General features: G+C 44.7%; 1 protein-coding gene across 1 annotated transcript; it reads right to left on the bottom strand.

Moving 5' to 3' along the window:
- Nucleotides 1-433: 433 nt before the first annotated feature.
- On the bottom strand, nucleotides 434-21,715 carry EBPL (EBP like). Its single transcript, XM_004604613.3, has 4 exons — nucleotides 21,497-21,715; nucleotides 9,227-9,296; nucleotides 2,822-2,960; nucleotides 434-925 (listed from the first exon to the last, which is right to left on the bottom strand). The coding sequence occupies exons 1-4, from the start codon at nucleotides 21,665-21,667 to the stop codon at nucleotides 685-687; spliced, it is 621 nt and encodes a 206-aa protein (XP_004604670.3). The 5' UTR covers nucleotides 21,668-21,715; the 3' UTR covers nucleotides 434-684.
- Between the last annotated feature and the right edge of the window lie 279 nt (nucleotides 21,716-21,994).

Genomic DNA, 21,994 nt, shown 5'->3' with positions numbered 1-21,994 from the left:
TAGTTAATAATAATTATCTTTATTTGTGGGACAATGTGAAATTAAAAGTGTTATCAGCCTAAGTTAAATATTTTTTTTCTGGGGCTGGAGGATAGCACAGCAGGCAAGGCATTTACCACACACTGATGCGGGTTCCACTACTGGCAACCACATCATTCCATGAGCACTGCCTGGAGTAAGTCCTGTGCACTGCCAGGTGTGGCTTCTAAACAAACAAAATTTTATTTTCCTGATATTGCCATTTAATTGAAAGAAGCAACAATGAAAACTTGCTATCTATAAGCTACAGGAAATAGGTGGCTAAGGAACAATCATGTAAAAAAGTGTAGGATGGGTGTACAATGGGGGTATATGCTGAGAATTACTTTGTCAAGTGACCTTGTTTATTGTGTGAATGTCAGTGTTCTTGCACAAATCCAGACGGCAACACCAATCACATGCCAAGGCCATATGGGACAGTTTATTGGAACAAGAGGCACATACATGCTCTGGGGTTGACCAGAGTGTCACACATGTCATGGCTGTGTTTTTTTGGTCAAACATAACTGAGCGCAGACCCAACAGTAAATCCTGAGCGCTGTCAGGTGTGACACCCCTCAAAAACCAAGACAGCACCAACAGAAACTATAAAGTTGTTGTCCATTCCAGCTGAGAGAGTATGAAAACAGGGATCATGTTGGGGACTCACTGGGACTTCTTCCCTGAGCCAGTCCCTTTGAGATACATTTTTCTGAGTTCAACCCACGACTGCCACAGTAATAGTCCTGGGACCAGGATCCAAATACCATTGAAAAATACCAGGTAGACCCATAAGTAGAGCCAGTTGTTGGTTTTGAGGTTGGGGCTTCCCATGAGCCAGTCTGGGGAAAAGGTCATCCAGCAGCCATACAATTCACACACGCACAAGGTAATCTGCACAAAATGCCTGCCAGAGAGAACAAACAAACAAGAGATGACTGTTAGTCCTGCGGCCCGTGCACAGCAGCAGACAACTCTTCCTCAAGATTGGAACTGACAGTCCACTGCAGCACGAAACCTCTCTGTTGTTGGATCCAGGTTCCTAGTAGTATTCTTGATAGGGCAAGTCAATCTAACTTATAAAAAAAAAACCACATTTTTTTTTGTTTTGTTTTGTTTTTGGGTCACACCCGGTGATGCACAGGGGTTACTCCTGGCTCATGCACTCAGGAATTACTCCTGGCGGTGCTCGGGGGACCATATGGGATGCTGGGAATCAAACCTGGGTCGGCCGCGTGCAAGGCAAACACCCTACCTGCTGTGCTATTGCTCCAGCCCCCCCCCCCAAAAAAAAAACCCATTCTTTATAGGAGAAAGAATTATCCTTTCTAGAAGATTATTCAGGGCTAACTACAACTTCTTGAGTATCCTGGCCTGTTTTGGAAGAGTTAGTGAAGGTACACCTGAACCAGCAATAACAGACCTAGACCTAGAGCTGTAATTTTGTCCACTGTAAAAGGGGATGATAATTAGAGTCTTCCCCAATAATACTATTGCAAAGATTTAAGGAGATACTTAGATAAAGGGCTGAGGCCTGTGCCTGGAACATAGTAAATACTCAACAATAGAAGTATGGCCCATATTTGACATAATAACCAACTGGCAGAGCCTGGCAAGCTCCCCGTGGCATATTCGATATGTCAAAAACAGTAACAATGATGGGTTCCATTCCCCTGACACCGAAGGAGCCTCCAATGCAGCACCGTTGGGAAGGACGAGTAAAGAGAGGCTGCTAAAAATATCAGGGCTAGGATGAATGGAGACATTACTGGCACCCGCTCAAGCAAATCAATGAATAACGGGATGACAGTGATACAGTGATACAGTGATGACCTACTGGGGACACGCAGTAAACCACCAAGTTCATGGGATCAAAGCTATGTCAAGACACTAAGGACAAACTGAATTTTTCCTGCCAACTATTGGTTTAAAATTGGGTGAGAAAAGTGGATTAAATGACCACTGAGGTCACTTTCAAGTCTAAAATTTTATGATGGAACTTTAAATAAGGCTTCTTTTATATGAGATGGCAGGGTATCGAATGCAATTGGGCTTAACTTCACATTATTTTAAGGACTCATGCCCAGGAGAGCAGTTTATTTGTCCAGAGCATGCTGTCTGTCCGTAAGGAGAGGAAGGAAGAGGGAGGAGGATGGTCCAAATCCCAGAGTCCAGGGCAGACAGACAGAATAAGGGGTAAGGTGCTTGCCTTGCACAGGGCCAATCCTACCTTGCTCCCTCCGCATACAGAGGAGTATCCACTGCATACAGAGTAATCTCTGAGCACGGTTGAGTTTGGCCTTAAAAACCCAAACAAATAAACAAAAATGTTTATCAAGGCTCAGAGTCTGGCTTACTTTCCGTAAATCAGATTTGACTAATTTTCATATTTCTCCAACCTTCTGCATTCCTCATACCACCCACAACTTGCTGTTGAGAAGATTTATTTATGTTGCATGTCTCATTCAGCATTATATGAAAGAATTTCCTTTCTGTCAAGTTGGAAGAAGAGTTTTCAAGAGTGATCGGGGGTGTGGGAGATGGAAATACAACCTGCTCATCTCCAGAGCTCTGGAGTCTGAGCACACCGTGCTGTGAAGCCTGCGGCTGGTTTGCGTGCTGAGTGGGTTGTTACCACAATACTATTTCCTTTTTTGTTTGTGTGAGCCGTCTGAAATTATCCTGGTGCCACCACAATCCTTCTACTCTATTTTACATCTAACATGTGGTCATAACTGATTTCAAATGCCACTTGGTAGAGGTGATATTTCGCCTCTTTTTAGCAGAGCAGAAGTATACAAACCGATAATATTTCTCTCTGATGATGGCATAAACGAGGATCAAAGCCAGAGGCCCATCCAGTACAACAGTTGGGATTTCCACAGACAGGATGACGGGGTCAGAATGAAGCCACCGCACATCAGCTTTGCCATATTCTTTCCCTAAAACAAAGAAAAGTAAAACACTGTTACTCATTTGGCAATTTTTATTCTTTGGCAGGGTTTGTATCTGGTGGTGCTCACTCTTGGCTCTGCACTTGACAGGAAACCAGCGATCAGACGTAGGTCAGTTGCATGCAAGAGAAGCACTGAATCCCTGTACTATCTCTCCAGCTCTTAACAATCATTTTGATGGCAGTTGATAAAAGTGGCCTCTCTCCACTTGTGGAGAAGATCAAAAGTATCACCATGTCCTTCTCTCTCCTTCTTTCACTGCTCTTCATAATGCCTTCAAGACAAGTGCACTGGCCACCTGACACAAATGATATCATCTTATATTTGTAAAATATTTCATATCCAGGGAGCTTTCATATATGCACCCTCTTTAATTCCATGCCTTTTCATGAAAGTGGCAGGATTTTATTTTTTTCATTTTTTTATTTTTATTTTATTTATTTATTTATTTATTTATTTATTTATTTATTTATTTATTTTTAATTAGTGAATCACCGTGAGGGTACAGTTACAGATTTACACACTTTTGTGCTTATGCTTCCCTCATACAAAGTTCGGGAACCCATCCCTTCACCAGTGCCCATTCTCCACCACCAGTAAACCCAGCCTCCCTCCCACCCTCCCCAATCCCATCTCCCCCCCACCCCACCCTGCCACTGTGGCAGGGCATTCCCTTCTGTCCTCTCTCTCTAATTAGCTGTTGTGGTTTGCAATAAAGGTGTTGAGTGGCCATTGTGCTCAGTCTCTAGCCCTCATTCAGCCCGCAACTCCCTTCCCCCACATGGCCTTCGACTACATTATAGTTGGTGATCCCTTCTTTGAGTTGCCCTTTCCCCAGAATGTGAGGCCAGCCTCCAAGCCATGGAGTCAACCTCCTGGTACTTATTTCTACAATTCTTGGGTGTTAGTCTCCCACTCTGTTATTCTATATTCCACAGATGAGTGCAATCTTTCTACGTCTGTCTCTCTCTTTCTGACTCATTTCACTTAGCATGAAACTTTTCATGCCGATCCGAAAGTGGCAGGATTTTAAATGAATGTGACACATTCTAAATTTGCAGAGGTGATCTTTTACCTTGTTAAAGACATAGTAATTCCTTACTTTCAATTTCTTAATATGAAGTGTGTAAGATATGGGGAAATGTCTGGAGCAATAGCATAGCGGGTAGGGTGTTTGCCTTGCATGAGGATGACCCAGGTTTGATTCCTCCACCCCTCTCAGAGAACCCGGCAAGCTACCAAGAATATCCCCCCCGCACGGCAGAGCCTGGCAAGCTACCCGTGGTGTATTGGATATGCCAAAAGTAGTAACAACAAGTCTTACAATGGAGATGTTACTGGTGCCCCTCAAGCAAATTGATGAGCAACAGGATGACAGTAATACAGTGAATAAATAAATAAATGTTTCTTTAAAAGCATATTTATTAATAATTGGAGAGAAAAAGAATGCTGAGTGCTGGGAACAACTGAGTGGGGATGACAGGGAGGCCCCAAAATGGGCAACAAAGTCTTCCTATGTCACTGGGTCAGATTCACTAACAACAGTCTCCACAAAGGCTCCACCGTGTTGAGACCAAGCAGGAATGTCCTAAGAAATCCGTAAAGATAACCGGTTTCTTATAGAAAAATCTATGAAGGCAGAAATCTGATTTCAGAGCTGGACCAAGAGTCTTAGAGTGGCTAGAGTCTTCTAGCCCCTTATTCCTCCTTCTCTTTTCTCTTGCCTTCTTCTTCCCTTTCTCCCACTCCTCTGTGTATTTACTCTGACACTTTTTCTCCTTCTCTTCCTTATTCTCTCCTTCCCTCTTCATCTTTCCTCCTCCTCCTCTTCCTCTTTCTCTTATCACAGTAATACACGCTAGATCTAAATTCTCAAATGATCAGTTTTAAGAGAAAGGGAGGGAAAGAAGGAATGAAGGAAGAGAAAAAGAAAGAAAGGAAGCAAGCAAGCAAGCAAGCACCATACAAGCACAGGACCTTCCTTTCGATACTGTTTTACATTTGCCAGTAAATGTAGGAATAAGCAATAATTAGCCAAGTTTATCTGGCCACTCCGAGCAGCACCAAGTTCCCATCTCATAGAGGCCGTTGTTGGGGTCCCTCAGAGCCGGGGACAAAGGGCTGTGTCCCGAGAAAACACACAGACTCAGGCTGAAGGGAGACTGTGGGAAAGGACATCAGCAGGCCAGGCGAAGCTTTGCTCCCTGTCCTGAGCTGGCAGCCCACAGAGCATGCAGTTACCAGCTGGAAGCTCCCCCTCCAAACGCCAACACACTGACATGGCACAAGGTGCCATCGGTGCAGCCAAAGGCTAAGAAATCACCTGCAGTAACATGGCAATGCTTTAGGGACCGAAGGTCCACGGGTGTTCACCATTCACAGGAATGCTGCCCCTAGTCACTCATGCCTTAATTCCCTGAGCAAGTGGATGGTGACATGGATCTTATGCCAAACAGAAAACCACTCAGCATGTACATAGTCTTCTGCTGGGGCTGACTGCATCTCGGTGGGGCCAAATCATGCCACTGGAGTGACATGGCCCAACATAGCCTGCCCCATGGAGACAGGACGGACAGCGGCTTGCCATGCTACTTGCCAGGTTGACACCACACCAGTCAGGGCTCCATGGGGCTAACCAGGCGGGGCTGTGGGAGGCAGGCGTGGCACCATAAAAATTGCCAAATGACTCGAGGGACCAAATCTGGGCTGGCTGCAAGCAAGGGATGTGCCTTAACTCCTGTACTATCTCCCAGGTTTTCCTTCAACTTCCTAAAAATGTAAATGTGGAAGAGATTGATAACAGTCACATGATACATTTACATGTCACGGGGATGAATAAAATCTAGGCCGTTCACTTTCTCTGATCTTCAGAAGGTCAATCAAGTGAGAGAACAGTGACCAGGACAGGCCAACTTCCATCTCTGACTGCTCGAGCCCTTCTTAACCAAAAAGGGCACGACACACATCCTACACATCCCAAAGAACAAGAATACCAGTCCTGCACGGATGTGGGGAGAAAGGGGCTCTCATTCACTGCTGGTGGGAATGCCAACTGGACCAGCTATTCTGGAAAACAAACAATACGGACATTCCCCCAGAAAACTATGAATTGAGCTTCAGTTTGACTCAACAACTCGACTTCTTGTAATATACCCCCAAAGCCCAAAAACAAAACAGAGAAAGACACTGGCACCCCGATAGCCAAAATCTGGAAACAACCAAAATACCCAAGAATAGATGACTGGGTGAAAAAACATAATGGTACATGTACACAGTGGAATATTTATCAGCTGTAAGAGGAGATAAAGTCATGTAATTTTCTGCTCTATGGAGGGACACGGAGAGTGTCATGCTGAGTGAAGTTCGCCAGAGGGAGAGAGACTGACACACAATGATCTCTCTCATATGGGTGGTATTAAAAAAACCTATTGGTGGAACAACAAATACCCAAAGACAACAGAAACAAAGAACATAGGAACTGGTATTTAGCAGGAAACATGACACTTGTGGGGGCTGGGAGCACAGGCATGGGTAGGGCTGGGGGGCAGGAAACATCATGGTGGAGGGAAGTGGTCAACTGGGAAGGGGAGGTGGTGCCAAAAGGTGGTGAAGTGTTAGGTATGAAATCTTATCAGTAACCCTAACAGTCCTGTAAACCACAGTGCAGGCGCGCGCGCGCGCGCGCGCGCGCACACACACACACACACACACACACACACACAGAGTTCCCCTTTAGAAGCAAACTGTTGGGTGGGACGCAAGTGAGGATGTGGGGCGCTGGTGGAGGGGAGCAGACACGGGTGAAGAGCAGGGTGTTGAAACATTGTATGCCTGAAGCCCGATCATGAATGACTTTGTAACTTCACCTTTTAAAAAAAACTTGTAAAGAAAAATGAAGGTGCCCCATGGAGTGCAAAGAGCGGGCGCCTCAGAGAGATGGTCTCAGAGAGTCTCGGGCTCCTGGAGCAGCCTCTGGCCAGGACGTCACAGCCACTTCGAGCTTTGTGGTGAGCAGCAGTAACTGCAGCTGCTTCAGCCCTCAAGTCTCTTGACTCTTGGGTGAACAGGAGACCCAACCACATCCCCGCCAGAGGGGACAATTTCAGACACAGGGCAGCAATGGCCAAAAGCAACGCAGCAATGCACAATCAAAACCTGAGTTATTTTCCCAGGTTCTGTAGTGGAGGCAAAAGACATTCTGGGTGCACAGCCCCTGTCAAAACCGACATAAGGCATGGGTAGCGGTCACAGCAAATCCATCCAAAACCGACAGATCTATGGTAGGGAGGATGAAGAACACGGGGAAAAACAGTTAATCTTGCTGTAGAACAGGAAGTATTTGGAATTATAAGATCACAGAGATATAAAGCTGATGGGCTGGGACTGCATCTCTGTGACACGAGACAAATGTATGAGATCAATGGACTGGTAAGGTGTTTGCCCTGCACAGGACAGACCCCGGGGTCAATTCTGGTCACCATATCTGGTCCCCTGGACACCAACCCAGAGTGTTAACTGAGCACAAAGTCAGTAAGAAGCCCTGAGCCTCTCCGCAGCTGCATGAACGTGACTCCAGGCGCCAGCTAAATTTTTCTGTATGGGCAGCTCCTCACAGAATGTCTCCAGACTGAGAACTAAGCCATGGCCCCATGCCCACCCAGGAGGGGAAAGGTATTTCTCTCTCGCCTTTTTCTTGCTGGGGGTGAAGGGTGTGGTGACCGCCATATTATGACAACCACAGATGGGGTTTACAAGCTTGCAATGATCCAATACCTGGAAGAAATTTCCCTGGACTTAGTTGCTAAAGTACAGAAATCCAAAACCTAATATCCTTATATCCCTTCACAACAGGTCTGATTCTAGTGGGGTACTCCTAACAATAATAGTGATGTTTGTGTTGAAATATTGAATGTAACCAAAGTAAATAGAAAGTGAAGTGAAATTTATCAGTTACAAGGCGGGGGGAGGGAGGGATGGGATGGGAGGTGTACTATTTTTTTTTTTTGGTGGTGGGATATGGGCACTGGTGAAGGGATGGTTGTTTCAGCATTTTATAACTGAGACTTAAGCCTGAAAGCATTGTAATTTTCCACATGGTGATTCAATAAAAAAATAAAAATTAAAAAAAAAAAAAAAGCCCTGAGCACTCAGAAATGGCCCCAGGCCCGAAACAACAACAACAAAATGCACGTATGAGGTGTCTGGGTTCATTCCTGGCACCACACACCACACACACACACACACACACACACACACACACACACACACACGCACGCACATACATCTATAAAACTGACATTAAAAGTATGTAAAACATCCAGTTTAAATATGTCACACTGGGCTGGAGCAGTAGTGCAGCAGGTAGGGCATCTGCCTTGCACACAGCCTACCAGCACCTCATATGGTTCCCTGAGCCCACAAGGAATAATTCTTGAGTGCAGAGCCAGGAGTAAGCCCTGAGCACTGCTGGGTGAAACCCAAAAAACAAAGAAACAAACAAAAATAAGTACCCCATACTCCTAAATTTGCATGCACTACATTAGCACTGTCTGTAGCACTGTTGTCCCGTTGTTACTGTTTTTGGCATAATGAATATGCCATGGGTAGCTTGCCAGGCTCTCTGAGAGGGATGGAGGAATCGAACCTGGGTCGGCTGCGTGCAAGGCAAACACCCTATGCGCTGTGCTATCGCTCCAGTCCTACTGCACTACATAAAAAAAAAAAGCCATATTAACACATAATACACATGAATTAAAATGTTCAAATCATATGTTTTGATGGGTTTCAGTTTATTTGTAGATTTGAATTAACACAGCCTGATTTTAGAACGCTTCACTAACTCAGATATAAACCTGCACTTAGGGGTGGAGCAATGGCACAGCGGAGAGGGCGTTTGCCTTGCACGCAGCCAACCCGGGTTCAAGTCCCAGCATCCCATATGATCCCCTGAGCACCGCCAGGGAGTAATTCCTGAGTGCAGAGCCGGGAGTAACCCCTGTACACCACTGGGTGTGACCCAAAAAGCAAAAAACAACCAACCAACCAAACAAAAAAATCTACTTATTACCTTGTCACTCCTTGTTCCTCCCAACCCAAGATGGACTGTAATCTATAATCTGTTTCAGTAGATTTGTCCATTTTGGACATCATATATTAATGAAATTATATACTAAGTGATATGGGCATAATTTAATTGACGGTCACACTTTCAAATCATTTCCTCGAACATTTCAATTAAACGTTTAGTTACTTACACAATGCAGCAATCAATCCGTGCGAATCTGCAATATTTCCCATGAGAGACAAATAGACAAAAGGGCCTTCCTAGAAAGGAGAAAGGAAAATGAAGTTGAATTTAGTGTCAAACCACAAGGCGGCCCTGTGGACACACAGCTCTTCTCTGGGATCCTGCATGACAACCCAGTGGTACTGGTTGATGGATGCATGAAAAATGTAATTAACAGTCTCCCTCAGTTTTGGTGTTTCTTGGATGCACTGAAAATAAGTGCCTGGGACATAGAGTCATTGGAACAACAAAGGGAAGGCAAGGAGAGCAAATGAAGACAAGTGCTTAAGGCCAGAACCTTTGGTTTGAAAAGTGCAGGTGTAAAGAAGCTTCTTCAAAAGACAGGACAAGCTGCCCAGCATGTGGCACTTGCCCAGGTGCCAACGGCTGCCCTCTGCTAGACTAAAAAGGGTCTGGCTGCTCCTAACTCACTAAGGGACTTTCTACATATTTAATAATGAATTAATGTTTTATTTACATGGCATGTTCTTTGTATGATTGGTGTTTTACAAAATATTCATTTATTTTTGTGCCACACCTGACGACGCTCAGGGATCACTCCTGGTGGAGCTCCATAGGGGCCACATGGTGCCTGGATCACACAGAGACAGGTGGCATGTACAGGGGGACTGCCCCATAGCTGGAAGCCTGCTTCATGAGTGGAGGGGAGAAGGTAGATGGAATACAGAAGGGATCACTAAGAAAGTGATGGCTGGAGGAACCAGTTGGGATGGGAGATGGGTGCCGAAAGTAGATAATGGACCAAACATGATGACCTCTGAGTGTCTGTGTTGCAAGTCATAATGTCCAAAAGTAGAGAGAGATTATGGGGAATATTGTCTGCCATGGAGGCAGGGGTAGGGTAGGAAAGGAGGGGGTATACCAGGGATATTGGTGGTGGGGAATGTGCACTGGTGGAGGGATGGGTGTTTGATTATTGTGTGATTGTAACCCAAACATGAAAGCTTTTAATTATCTCATGGTGATTCAATACAATTAAAAAAAAAGAGAGATAGGCAGCATGTAAAGCAAGCATCCTACTTGCTGTACTAACATTCCAGCCAAGTATTGGGCATTTTTTTTTAATTCTATAGAGATTTTCAATATAATCTTCAATAACTTATTAATGCAGATAATTAAGTAGCATCTGTAATATGATATTTTCTAACATAAAGTCAATAGTCCCTTTCTTTGGATAAAGCACATTTTTATACTTTTATAAGCCTATTTGGATTTTCTTCTTACAATTTTAATTCTCTTCACTCTTACTAAATTTTACACCCATAGGATCTAAGATTTCATGAAAACTTTAAACTATACTGGCATAGAATTATTCATAATAAATATTAGTTTTTAAAATGTATATACCTCTAAAAAAAGAAAGATGCAGTTTTTGAAAACCCTTTTAGGGGCTGGAGCGATAGCACAGCAGGTAGGGTGTTTGCCTTGCATGCGGCAGACTTAGGTTCGATTCCCAGCATCCTATATAATCCCCTGAGCACCGCCAGGAGTAATTCCTGAGTGCAGAGCCAGGAGTAACCCCTGTGCATTGCCGGGTGTGACCCAAAAAGAAAAAAAAAAGAAAACCTTTTAAATCAATTTATCTCCAATTTTGTGGAATTTTAGGGGCTGGAGCGATAGCACAGCGGTAGGGTGTTCGCCTTTCACACCGCCAACCAGTGTTTGATTCCTCCGCCCCTCTCGGAGAGCCCGGCAAGCTACCGAAAGTGTAGCGCCCGCAAGGCAGAGCCTGGCAAGTTACCCGTGGCGTATTGGATATGCCAAAAACATAACAATAAGTCTCTCAATGAGAGATGTTACTGGTGCCTGCTCGAACAAATCGATGAGCAATGGGGATGACAGTGGAATTTTAGATTAGTTCTGTTCCTCTATATGTGTGTGGGTATTACCACCTCCACAATCAAAAACAAACTAGAGAGCAACCTTTCCCATATGTGGGATTCAACAGAAACACGGGGGGGAGAAGAACAAACGGCCTTCAAGACTGGAAATTTTGCCCAGAACTGGGCTTCCATGGGGGAGTGTATAGGAGTGACACAGTGGACGGAACTGGCCTCTCATGATGAGTGTGCAGTTCGATGATGTATGCAAGGAAACAGTATTGTAAATCTAGTACCTGGGGGGCTGGAGTGATAGCACAGTGGGTAGGGTGTTTGCCTTGCACGTGGCCAACCCGGGTTCGATTCCCAGCATCCCATATGGTTCCCTGAACACTGCCAGAAGGAATTCCTGAGTGCAGAGCTAGGAATTACCCCTGAGCATCGCTCAGTGTGACCCAAAAAGCAAAAAAAAAAAAAAAAAAAAAAATCTAGTACCTGGATATATAAGTTTCTTTAAAAAAAAAAAAGAACATAATTGATGCTCTATAACAAGATGGAATGAGAGCCAGCAAAAACTGCTGTAGGGGGCTGGAGAGAAAGCACAGCGGGTAGGGTGTTTGCCTTGCACGCGGCCGACCCGGGTTCAAATCCCAGCATCCCATATGGTCCCCTGAGCACGGCCAGGGGTAATTCCTGAGTGCAGAGCCAGGAGTAACCCCTGTGCATCGCCAGGTGTAACCCCCCCCCAAAAAAAAAAAACTGCTGTAAAGCTAAACGGTATCATGCCAAAGAAAATTAAGTTATAAAGCCAGTCTCATTTTTCAGTCTCATTTTTGTAGACTTGATATGTTAACAATGTATTAGGGTATGGCAGAAATTAAGACAGCTACACGTTGAAGCTCAGATATTTTTGTTTGTTGTTTGTTGTTGGACCACACCAGGCAGTGCTCAGGACTTACTCCTGGCTCTGTGCTCAAGGGTCACTCCTGGTGGTATTCTGGGAGACCATATGTGCCGTTGGGGATTGCACCTGGGCCAACCACGCACAAGGCAAGCACACTGTCATTGGCACTATATGCTCTCCTCAAAGCTCAGAGTATTTAAAAAGGGCACCGATCTCTGGGATTCAAACATTATTCTGTCGGGAATGCTCAGCTTCCTCATTGCAACCCTGATATTCCCTCTTTTCAACACTTACCAAAAAACTTAGCAGAAAAGATTTTACAAAAAGAAAAAAACACAGTTCTTTTTTTCTGTAATCTCTGTGTGTATTTTTAATGGGTGAGCTTGTATTTGAATATATTTTTTTAAAGTATGTATAACTAAGAGCCAGAGAAAACAGAGCAACATTAGTTATTAAGAGTGGGAGAACAGAGTAAGAATAGAACCAGCACCCAAATCTTGTGGAAGTGTGTTAGCATTCTCCAGTCTGACTCATGAGGCCTCAGCAGAGTCAGACTCGACTCTGTCATGTCAAGGCAACAGCCCCCGTCGCTGCATTAGAAACAGCAGCTGCTGCAGCCTCCTCCAGCTCGTCCATGCCAAGGCTTGGTGACATCACGAGTGTGTGCTGCTCAGCTGCCATTTTGATGAGATGGCAACTTCCTTTTGAGGGAACATGCTCCACAGATGGGCCATGGTCTGGACCATGCTGTCCCTTTCAGGACTTTGGGATAAACCCAACCACACAGGTTCTTTGGTTCTTCCAACATGGCAGTCCAGAGTTTGATGTAGGATTTAGAGATATTTTTCCTCTCTTAAGAATATATCTTGATTCAAGATCATGGCAGTGCTGGAGGAGCCAGACCACAGCTCCGAGGATGAGGAGGATGAGGAAGAAGAGGAGGGGCACTTGGTTCTTGTGGAATTGTTAGGGATTATTGATTTTTACTTTCTTTTAAAATGTAAAAATAAATGCAAGAGCTGCTGAGTCTTCTATTGGAAAATGGGCGCAAAATTTAATGTAAGAGTGAATGGGGCACCTTTGGCACCATGTAAGCTCTTTCACTGGCCATGATTTAGAGACTTGGAAATAAATCTTGAAAGAGATCTACAAGTAGCAGAATTCTCTGAATCCCACACAAGGCTGAGTCATTCAGGGGAGCCCAGAGCGGGGTGGGTGAGCCCCCACAGAGGAAAACCTTCACACTCCACAATTGCTGCCATGCTCTTGGCAGGACCCCAATGCTTGGACAAGCCTCATCCAGATATCAATTTACTGAAAATCTCAGGTATGCGGTTTTGTGACCAAAATCTCCAGCTTTTATAAAGTTGGGGATGGGCTCCCTCCCCCCATTTCCCTGTACTTCCAGAAGCCTGGCAGTCATGCACACATCCTAAAGCCATCGGTCTGTTAAGAATTAACTCCAGCTATATCATCCGATTAGAGATTTTGGACATCCTGGAGTGTGCAGCCGTGATTTTGGCCATGCAACATCTCAAACTCTGTAACACTGATAAACCAGGAGCAGCACACCAGATTGGGTGGGATATGATGTGGAAGATGACCAATCTCAATTAACAAACTATAAACATAGAAGGCTTAACTTGTAACATCAATTTCTCATACAATCTTCACCCACTTTCTTCTAAGGAAACATTTTTTGATCATCCTTTTAGCAAATTATTTATAACAAGGAGTATAAAATAAATTATTAAGGGCCTGCTATGGGGGCAGGCTCAAGGGTGATGGGAAAAATGGAAATAATGGTGGTGGGAAGGTACAGTGGTGGTGGGATTGGTGTGGGAATATTGAATGTCTAATGATTTAATAAAGCTATTAAAAAAAAAGAATATACCCAAAAAGAGGGGGGAGAGAGGTGGGGAGAGAGAAAGAGAGAGAGAGAGGCGGGGAGAGAGAGAGAATGGAAGTATGGAAGATGGAGGTATCTGCTATAGAGCAGCCAGGCTGGGTGGGAAGTGAAGTGGTGCAGGGAAACTGGAGACATTCGTGGTGGAAAATGTGCACTGGTGGAGGAAAGGGTGTTAAAACACTGTATGACTGAAACCTGACCATGAACAGTTTTGCAACTGTGTATATCACAGTGCTTCAATAAAACAAAAACAACAACAAAAAGAATATATCCTTCTCAGTGACAGAGAGGAAGTACAGTGGATAAGGTGCTTGCTTTGCATGCAGTCGACCTGAGTTCAAGCCCTGGCATCCCATATGGTCCCCCAAGTCCCACCAGGAATGATCCCTAGCACAGATCAAGGATGAGCCCTGAGCACTGCCAGATGTGGCCCAAAACAAAATAAAGCAAAATTAATATATCCTTCTCTATAGATATATCATTACTTCTCAAATTAACGATTTGAAAGGATGCTTTGCAAGTCTCAGTTGGCCATGTGCAATATCACTTCATTACTCAGGCATGAAATGAAAAGAAAAGATTAATCCAAATATGGTAGGAAATGATCAAGAAATGAACAGAGGGGAAAAAATTAAACTTTGCCAAACTCTACTAGATGCCAGACACTGGGCTGGAGTTTCTCATCCTAGCTATTTCAGTGAAATCCATGAACACTCTCGTAGGCATCTCTTGGGATGGTTTATAAACGCAAATTCTCCAGGGAACTCCCCCAGACCCACGGCATCAGACACACCCTGGAGACCTCCACCCTCCCAGGCAGCTCCTGTCTTGGTCAAGTCTAAGATGCACAGGGCTAAGTTACAAAGTGTCATTTCATTGCCATAACAACCTCCTGAAGAAAATGACACTCCATATTTTTTGGAGAAGTGCTACAATCTGACTGTGAGCCACACGAATTCTTGGTTCAACTTCTACCCTAGTTCCCCAAGGGTGATGGCATCAGATGGTGGGACCTCTGGGACCTTAAAAGCCTGAGGGGAAGTCACCAGGAATGGGATTCATGGTTTCTAAGGGAGTCCGGAGCCCCACCCTCTTCAAGTCTTCATGTCTCCAAGGACAACACAAGAAGATGCCAGAAGTAAAGCCTGTGGTAGATGCTCATCTGTCACAATGGCCCCTGATCTCAGGAGCTGAGAGAGAAACCTGCGGGTTTACATCTTAACATCTGCTGTATTTGATTACAGGAACCCAGATGGACTAAGGCACAGCACGCGGGTGCAGATGTGAAGAGACCAGACCACATCTCGACTGTCACTGCTGGCCTGGAGGCCAGGTGGGGTAGTTCCTGCTTCAGTAAAGTTTCCCAGGGGCTGGAGTGATAGCACAGTGGGTAGGGCATTTGCCTTGCATGCAGCCGACCCTGGTTCGAATCCCAGCATCCCATATAGTCCCCTGAGCACCGCCAGGAGTAATTCCTGAGTGCAGAGCCAGGAGTAACCCCTGTGCATCGCTGGGTGTGACCCAAAAAGAAAAAAAAAAAAAGAATCCCAGTCCCCTACACCTGCCCATACAAAGACATCAAAACAGGTACACCCAGTAGCAGTATTTAACAGTTGAAAACTAGAAATCAAATGTTTTGTTCATCAACTGTAGATGGGATGCATTAGCACATAATACTATGTGAAAGATTATAAACACCACAATCTCATTTAGATGAACTCCCCCAAACCAGTGAAACCTCCATGACAAGAAAGCAAATCACTGCTTCAGGAGCTGGAAGCCAGCAAAAGGGCAGGAGAAACCTTTTATTATAGGGTGATGCTTTACAGAAACCTTCTATAGGGGCAGGATGAATAAGTAAGTGGCAGAGCACATGTCTAGCAGATGTGAGACCCTGAGTTTGAGCCCCAGCAGGTAAGACCAACCCCCTCATCCCAGCCCTGGGGGCCCCAAGTGCTGTTACCAAGAGCACTGAATCATCAGGCCCACACCTCCAGGCAGAGCACTTCTGGGGTGGCCAACAACGGGGCCAGCAACTGACTACAGCCAGAAATGTGAACATCTCCCACTGGAAAAGTCAAGTTTAGAGGGGCCAGAGAGATAGCACAGTGGGTAGGGTACTTGCCTTGCACATGACCAACCCAGGCTTTGGTATCCCATATGGTTCCCCAAGTACCAACAAGAGTAATTTCTGAGTGTGAAACAAGGAGCAAGCCCGGAGCATAGTTGGGTGTGGCCCACAAGCAACCAAACAAAAATAAGTCAAATTTAGAGGGGCAAGGAGAGGCAGTCCAGGGTCTGTGTGAACAAGTTTTTTTGTGGTTTCTGTTCTCCATGAAGGTTTACATTCCTCATCCTGTATTTTTAGGTGTTCTTGCAATAGACTCCAACCAAAGGTAATAAGGGCATGTGTTTTCTTGAAGGCATCATGCAATTCACGTGTGTCCCAACGACTATCTCTTTCTAAGTTGTGTGTGCAAAGGTTCTAGCTGAAGTGTGTAGTAGCAATATAAAAACATACCCATTGATAGGGACAGGCTGAATGATCATATTTCATCATCAACTGTAAGATAAACTCTACTTCAGAGACATCAAGATATGGATAAATTGGTCTCCAGTAGTTGGTCTCAAAGCTCATGCATCTCAGAACTGAATAATTAAGGCATGGTGCATTCAAACAGTGAAACATTTTGTAGCCTGGACAGATAGGGGCACAAGAAGGGACTCCAGCCATGACATTTCCTTCAGAACGGGGAGAGAAGAGCCCAGGCATCAGGTATACTCCTAAGTGCCACGAATGAAGTATATAGTATTTTCTGCACTGGAGCAATAGCACAGCAGGTAAGGCATTTGCCTTGCACATGGCCAACCCTGGTTCGAGTCCTCTGTCCCTCTCAGAGAGCCCAGAAAGCTACCAAGAGTATCCCCCCCGCACGGCAGAGCCTGGCAAGCTACCCATGGTGTATTTGATATGCCAAAAACAGTAACGACAAGTCTCACAATGGAGATGTTATTGGTGCCCGCTCAAGCAAATCGATGAACAATAGGATGACAGGGCTACAATAGTGCTACAATATTTTCTGAATAGTCTGTGCTTGAAATGCAAGTTTCATTCTAAGCTGGGTGGCCAACATATGGGTATATATTTTTAGCAATTTGGGGCTTGTGTATGTGGTGTGTGTGTGCCAACATGCTGAAATACATTTTACTTTATGCAAGGATCTTCTAGCTCCCTTTATAGCACATATGGTACCAGGGATGGAACCTGGGCCAGCTGCACGGAAAAAAAAAAAAAAAAAAAAAAAAGCTGTCCCTGCTTCTTTTCAATGCTCCTGTTCTTTGGGATACTTGGTATTGAGTAATAGTTTAAAATAATTCCATAAATGAAGTTGAGGAAAATATCCACATGTTGGCTATTATTTCTAATTCTTTTGAAAGAATTTCATTATTCCAATAACCTGTATATGCACATACTAAAATGATGAGCACTTACAGGTCTAGATGATTATTAAAAACTTTTCTCTTGGGGCTGGAGCGATAGCACAGTGGGGAGGGCATTTGCCTTGCACGAGGCCGACCCGTGTTCAAATCCCAGCATCCCATATAGTCCCCTGAGCACTGCCAGGAGTAATTCCTGAGTGCAGAGCCAGGAGTAACCCCTGTGCATCGCTGGGTGTGACCCAAAAAGAAAAAAAAAAACCAACCTTTTCTCTTTTTTCTTGACATCTTAGCCATTGACATTTACATTAGTCACAGATTTGTCTAGGTTCAAGTAAGGTCAAATTTACAAAGTGGGTATTTAATCCAGATATGCAAGGGTGATTCAACATATATAAATCAACTAATGTAATATATGACATTAATAAAAGAACAGATGAAAATAAAAATCATGACTTCAATAGAGGCAGTGAAGACTTTTGGTGAGATTCTACATCCATTTATGATTATTAAAAAATAAAATCTCAGCATAATAGATATAGTGCCTATTTTAAGAACTATACCTCCGCAGTAAAGATCAACAGTGACAAACTCACAAATAATATACTCAATGGGGAGAAGCAAAAGATTTTAAAGATAAGGCCCAAAAGAAGATTTCCCACTCTCATCACTATTATTCAATATAATATTAAGAGTTCTAGCCAGAATCACTCAGGTAAGAAAAAAATGTAAGAGAGACCCAAATTGGAAAAGTAGTAAAATATCACCATTTCCAATAAAATAATATTAAACATTAGAGTCATAAATTTGACTGAAAAACCGTGTAAACAATAAACTAAAAAATGACCACCTTACTCAAAGCATGTTACATAGTCAATGAAATCCTTATCAAAATTTCCAAGGCATTCTTCAAAGACACAGAATAAATGTTATTGAAATTCCTATGGAAACCAGAGATCCCAAATAGCCAAAGCAATCCTGAGAGAAAAGAAAAGGAGGCAGCACTCTCCCCACTGCAAACTACATCAAAACTACAGTATTAGTAAAAATACTACTATTAGAACAAAAATGGACACAAATCAGAGGAATATATTTGAGAGCCCGTAACTAAATCCTAACATATCTGGACAACTGTAGCATGGAATATAATGAAGAAAATTCTCATGAATAAATGATGATGGGAAAACTGGATAGCCACTGCCAAAAAAATGAAACTGGATCACAATTTCACACCAAGCACAAAATTTAACTCAGAATAAATTAAAGAGTTGGGTAATGGACTAAACCCATAAAATCTACTGAAGGAAAGAAACAGCAAAATATACCAAGATAACTGGCCTCGGTAATATCTTTAGGAATCCAACTCCAAAGGCAAGAAAAACAAAAGCAAATATACAAATGAGATTCCATCAAACTAAAAAGGTTTTGCCTAAAAGAAACTATTATTAAATTGAAAAGACATCTGACTAAAGGAAAATATTTAAACCTCATATATCTTAACAAAAAAATCAAGATACAAAAGGAACTCATGAAAGTCAACAACAAAATAAGCTACTCTATAAAAAATTGGAGAAGAGCTGAACAGATAACTCTGCCCCAGATGACATATTGATGTTCAACAGGCACACAGGAATGCTCATTATCTTTTACTATCAAGGACATGCAATATAAAGCAATAATGAGTTATCTCATACTTGTGAGAACTGCCTACATCCAAAAGGATGAGTGCCAACCAGAGAAAATGGAACTCTCATTATTCTCGATGGGAATATAAGGTGGGCTTCAGTGGAAAACAGTCTAGAGATTTCTCAAGGTATTAAAAGTAGATCCAGATGGGGGCTGGAGCGATAGCACAGCGGGTAGGGCGTTTGCCTTGCACGCGGCTGACCTGGGTTCTAATCCCAGCATCCCATATGGTCCCCTGAGCACCGCCAGGGGTAATTCCTGAGTGAAGAGCCAGGAGTAACCCCTGTGCATCGCCGGGTGTGACCCAAAAAAACAAAAAAAAAAAATATATAGGGGCTGGAGGGATAGCACAGCGGGTAGGGCATTTGCCTTGCACGCGGCCGACCCAGGTTCAATCCCCAGCATCCCATATGGTCCCCCAAGCACCGCCAGGAGTAATTTCTGAGTGCAAAGCCAGGAGTAAGCCCTGAGCATCGCTGGGTATGATCCAAAAAGCAAAAAAAAATAAAAAAAAATAAAAAATAAAAGTAGATCCAGCAATTCCGTAGTTGGGTATCTAGCCAAGGAACACAAAACACTAATTTTAAAAAATATATGCATCTCTTGTGTTCATTGCAGTGTTATTCACAACAGTCAAAACTTGGAAACAGGGGGCTGGAGTGATATCACAGTGGGTAGGGCCTTGCACGCAACCAACCCAGGTTCGATTCCCAGCATCCTATACATGGTCCCCCAAGCATCACCAGGAGTAATTTCTGAGTGCATGAGCCAGGAGTAACCCCTGTGCATTGCCGGGTATGACCCAAAAAGCAAAAAACAATCCAAGGGCCCTAAGAACAGACTAGTATTTAAATGTAATGTATTAACACAATGGAATACACTGCTATAAGAAAAGACAAAAACTTGCTTTTTGCTGCAACATGGAGAGAACTGAAGGGGGTTCTGTGGTATATATGCCTGAAATACCACTTGCATGAGGCTTATAGAGAAACAGAGCCAGGGAACCAAGTCAAAGAAAACAAACCCTTGAACTCCAGAGGCAGAACCAGCAGAGCTGGTAGAAGGTACCCCCATCTCCACTGGACTTTCTCCAGTGGAGATGGGGAAGATACTAGCGTGTGAGTGCCGGCTATGTTGTGTCACATCACATTTCTTTTCTTTTTGTTTTTGGAGGGCCATCCCCAGCAGTGCTCTGGCGCCCCTCCCCCCCACAACGCCTCAGCTGGTGCCAGAGATCAGACGCTGGGATATGGCTGCCTATGCCCCAGCCTTGGGGCCATTTCCCCTGCAAGCAGGGCAGATAGGATAGAAAAGGGACAAACATGACAATAATAGCTGGGAAGGATCATTTTGAACAGGAACTGAGTGTTGAAAATAGGTAAAGAGATATACTTGATAACCTTTCACTTTTCATTATCTATATTGCAAACCATAAGGGTCAAAGGGAGAAGGGGGTGAGAGGGAGAGAGAAAGAGAGGGAGGGAGAGAGACAGAGGGGGAAAAGGGAGAGAGACAAAAGAGAGAGAGGGAGAAAAGTGCCCAAGTGCCTGCCATAGAGTCAGGCTGGACGGGTTGGGGAGAGAAACTGGGGACACTGGTGGTGGGAAATGTACACTGATGAGCTGGTGAAGAGATGGGTGTTGGAACATTATATGACAAACCCAATCATGAACAACTTTGTAACAGTGTGTATCACTGTAATTCAATTAAAAAAAAAGAATGCAGTCTTGTTGCCGGAAACAAACAAAAAGAATAAAAATAAGAGATGGTGGGGGAAGCCAAAGTCACACGATAACATTTTGGCATTGTTTAAATAAAAACCTGGCTACCTGTAAAATCGGCTGAATTTAAGGACACATTCTCTAAACCTGGCATGACACGAAGAGCAAAGCTTTGGAAAGAAGTAACTCAGAATTCTGCTAGTGGCCGAAACGTGCCTCGTTTTCTCCTCGCTTTGCAGAAGCTGCTTTCTCCCGTGCCCCATGGGGAAATAACAACTAATTTATGGGGCTATGTAAAAATCAAACACTTATGACTTTATTAATGATTTAGACCTTTCAAGGATGCCTGGCGCAGAGTGGTCACACAATGAAGACGTGGTAGGGTCCAGCAGACGCGTCCTGCACGCTTCATCACTTCTCCCAGCTACCGCTCGGTCTTGGACCAACTCCTTTCTTTACAATGAGGCGCAGAATACCAACTCAGGTGAGCCCAGGGCCTTTGAGCAGCTTACGATCAAACTAACTTAACACGGTACATTTCTGTTCGGTTGATTAAATCTGCAACCGCTCCGCAGAATCGGGAACTCGGGGAGGTGCAGAGCCCGGCCAAGAGTCGGGCACGCGGAAGGCTCCGGCACTCCCGAGTCCTGCAGATTTCCTGCACGAGCACGGAGGGGCCGAGGGTCGCGCGGTCCTTCCGGGACTCGGACCAGGGGAGTCCCCGGCGCCGGCTACTCACCAAAACGAAGTGCACCAGGGCATCGTAGCAAAGCCAGGCGAGCGCCCCGCGGTCCGCCGCCACCCGCCCGCGGCCCAGGAGCAGACCCAGTGCGGAGCCCGCGGCCAGCAGCGCGGTGGCCAGCAGCAGCGAGCCGCCCACCGAGGCCTCCGGCTCCGGGCCTGCGTCCATGCTCCCGGCTCGCAGGCGGGCACGCCGCACCCCTGCCAGACCCGGAGAGCGGCGGGCGGGGCTTCCGGGAGGGGCGGGGCCTGTTGGAGGGGCGGGGCCTGCCCTCCCGCCTTGCCTCTCCTGCGGGGTGTTCCCTGGAGGCAGGACAACGCTCCTACCAGATCCAACTCGAACCCAGACCAAGCCCAGAGGACTGTCGTTTGGGGCAAGGTTGTTCAAAACCTTAAGCCGCAAAGTTAAGTCCAGATGGAATTTTTTCCTGATGGATAGACAAAAAGTTCTTGCAGAAAACACGGGTTTTCAGACCCCCACTAGACTTTTACTTGG

Source organism: Sorex araneus, chromosome 1, assembly GCF_027595985.1.
Source record: "Sorex araneus isolate mSorAra2 chromosome 1, mSorAra2.pri, whole genome shotgun sequence".
Lineage (NCBI taxonomy): Eukaryota > Metazoa > Chordata > Mammalia > Eulipotyphla > Soricidae > Sorex > Sorex araneus.
This window is presented reverse-complemented; position numbering and strand designations above follow the sequence as displayed.

Excerpts from the sequence above, each read along its gene's own strand:
- EBPL (XM_004604613.3), bottom strand. The coding sequence starts at position 21,667 with ATGGACGCAGGCCCGGAGCCGGAGGCCTCGGTGGGCGGCTCGCTGCTG. Across the intron at positions 2,961-9,226 it reads CGGATTGATTGCTGCATTGT|GGAAAGAATATGGCAAAGCT; the intron begins GTAAGTAACTAA and ends TCTTTGTTTTAG. Across the intron at positions 926-2,821 it reads ATCAGAGAGAAATATTATCG|GCATTTTGTGCAGATTACCT; the intron begins GTTTGTATACTT and ends TCTCTCTGGCAG.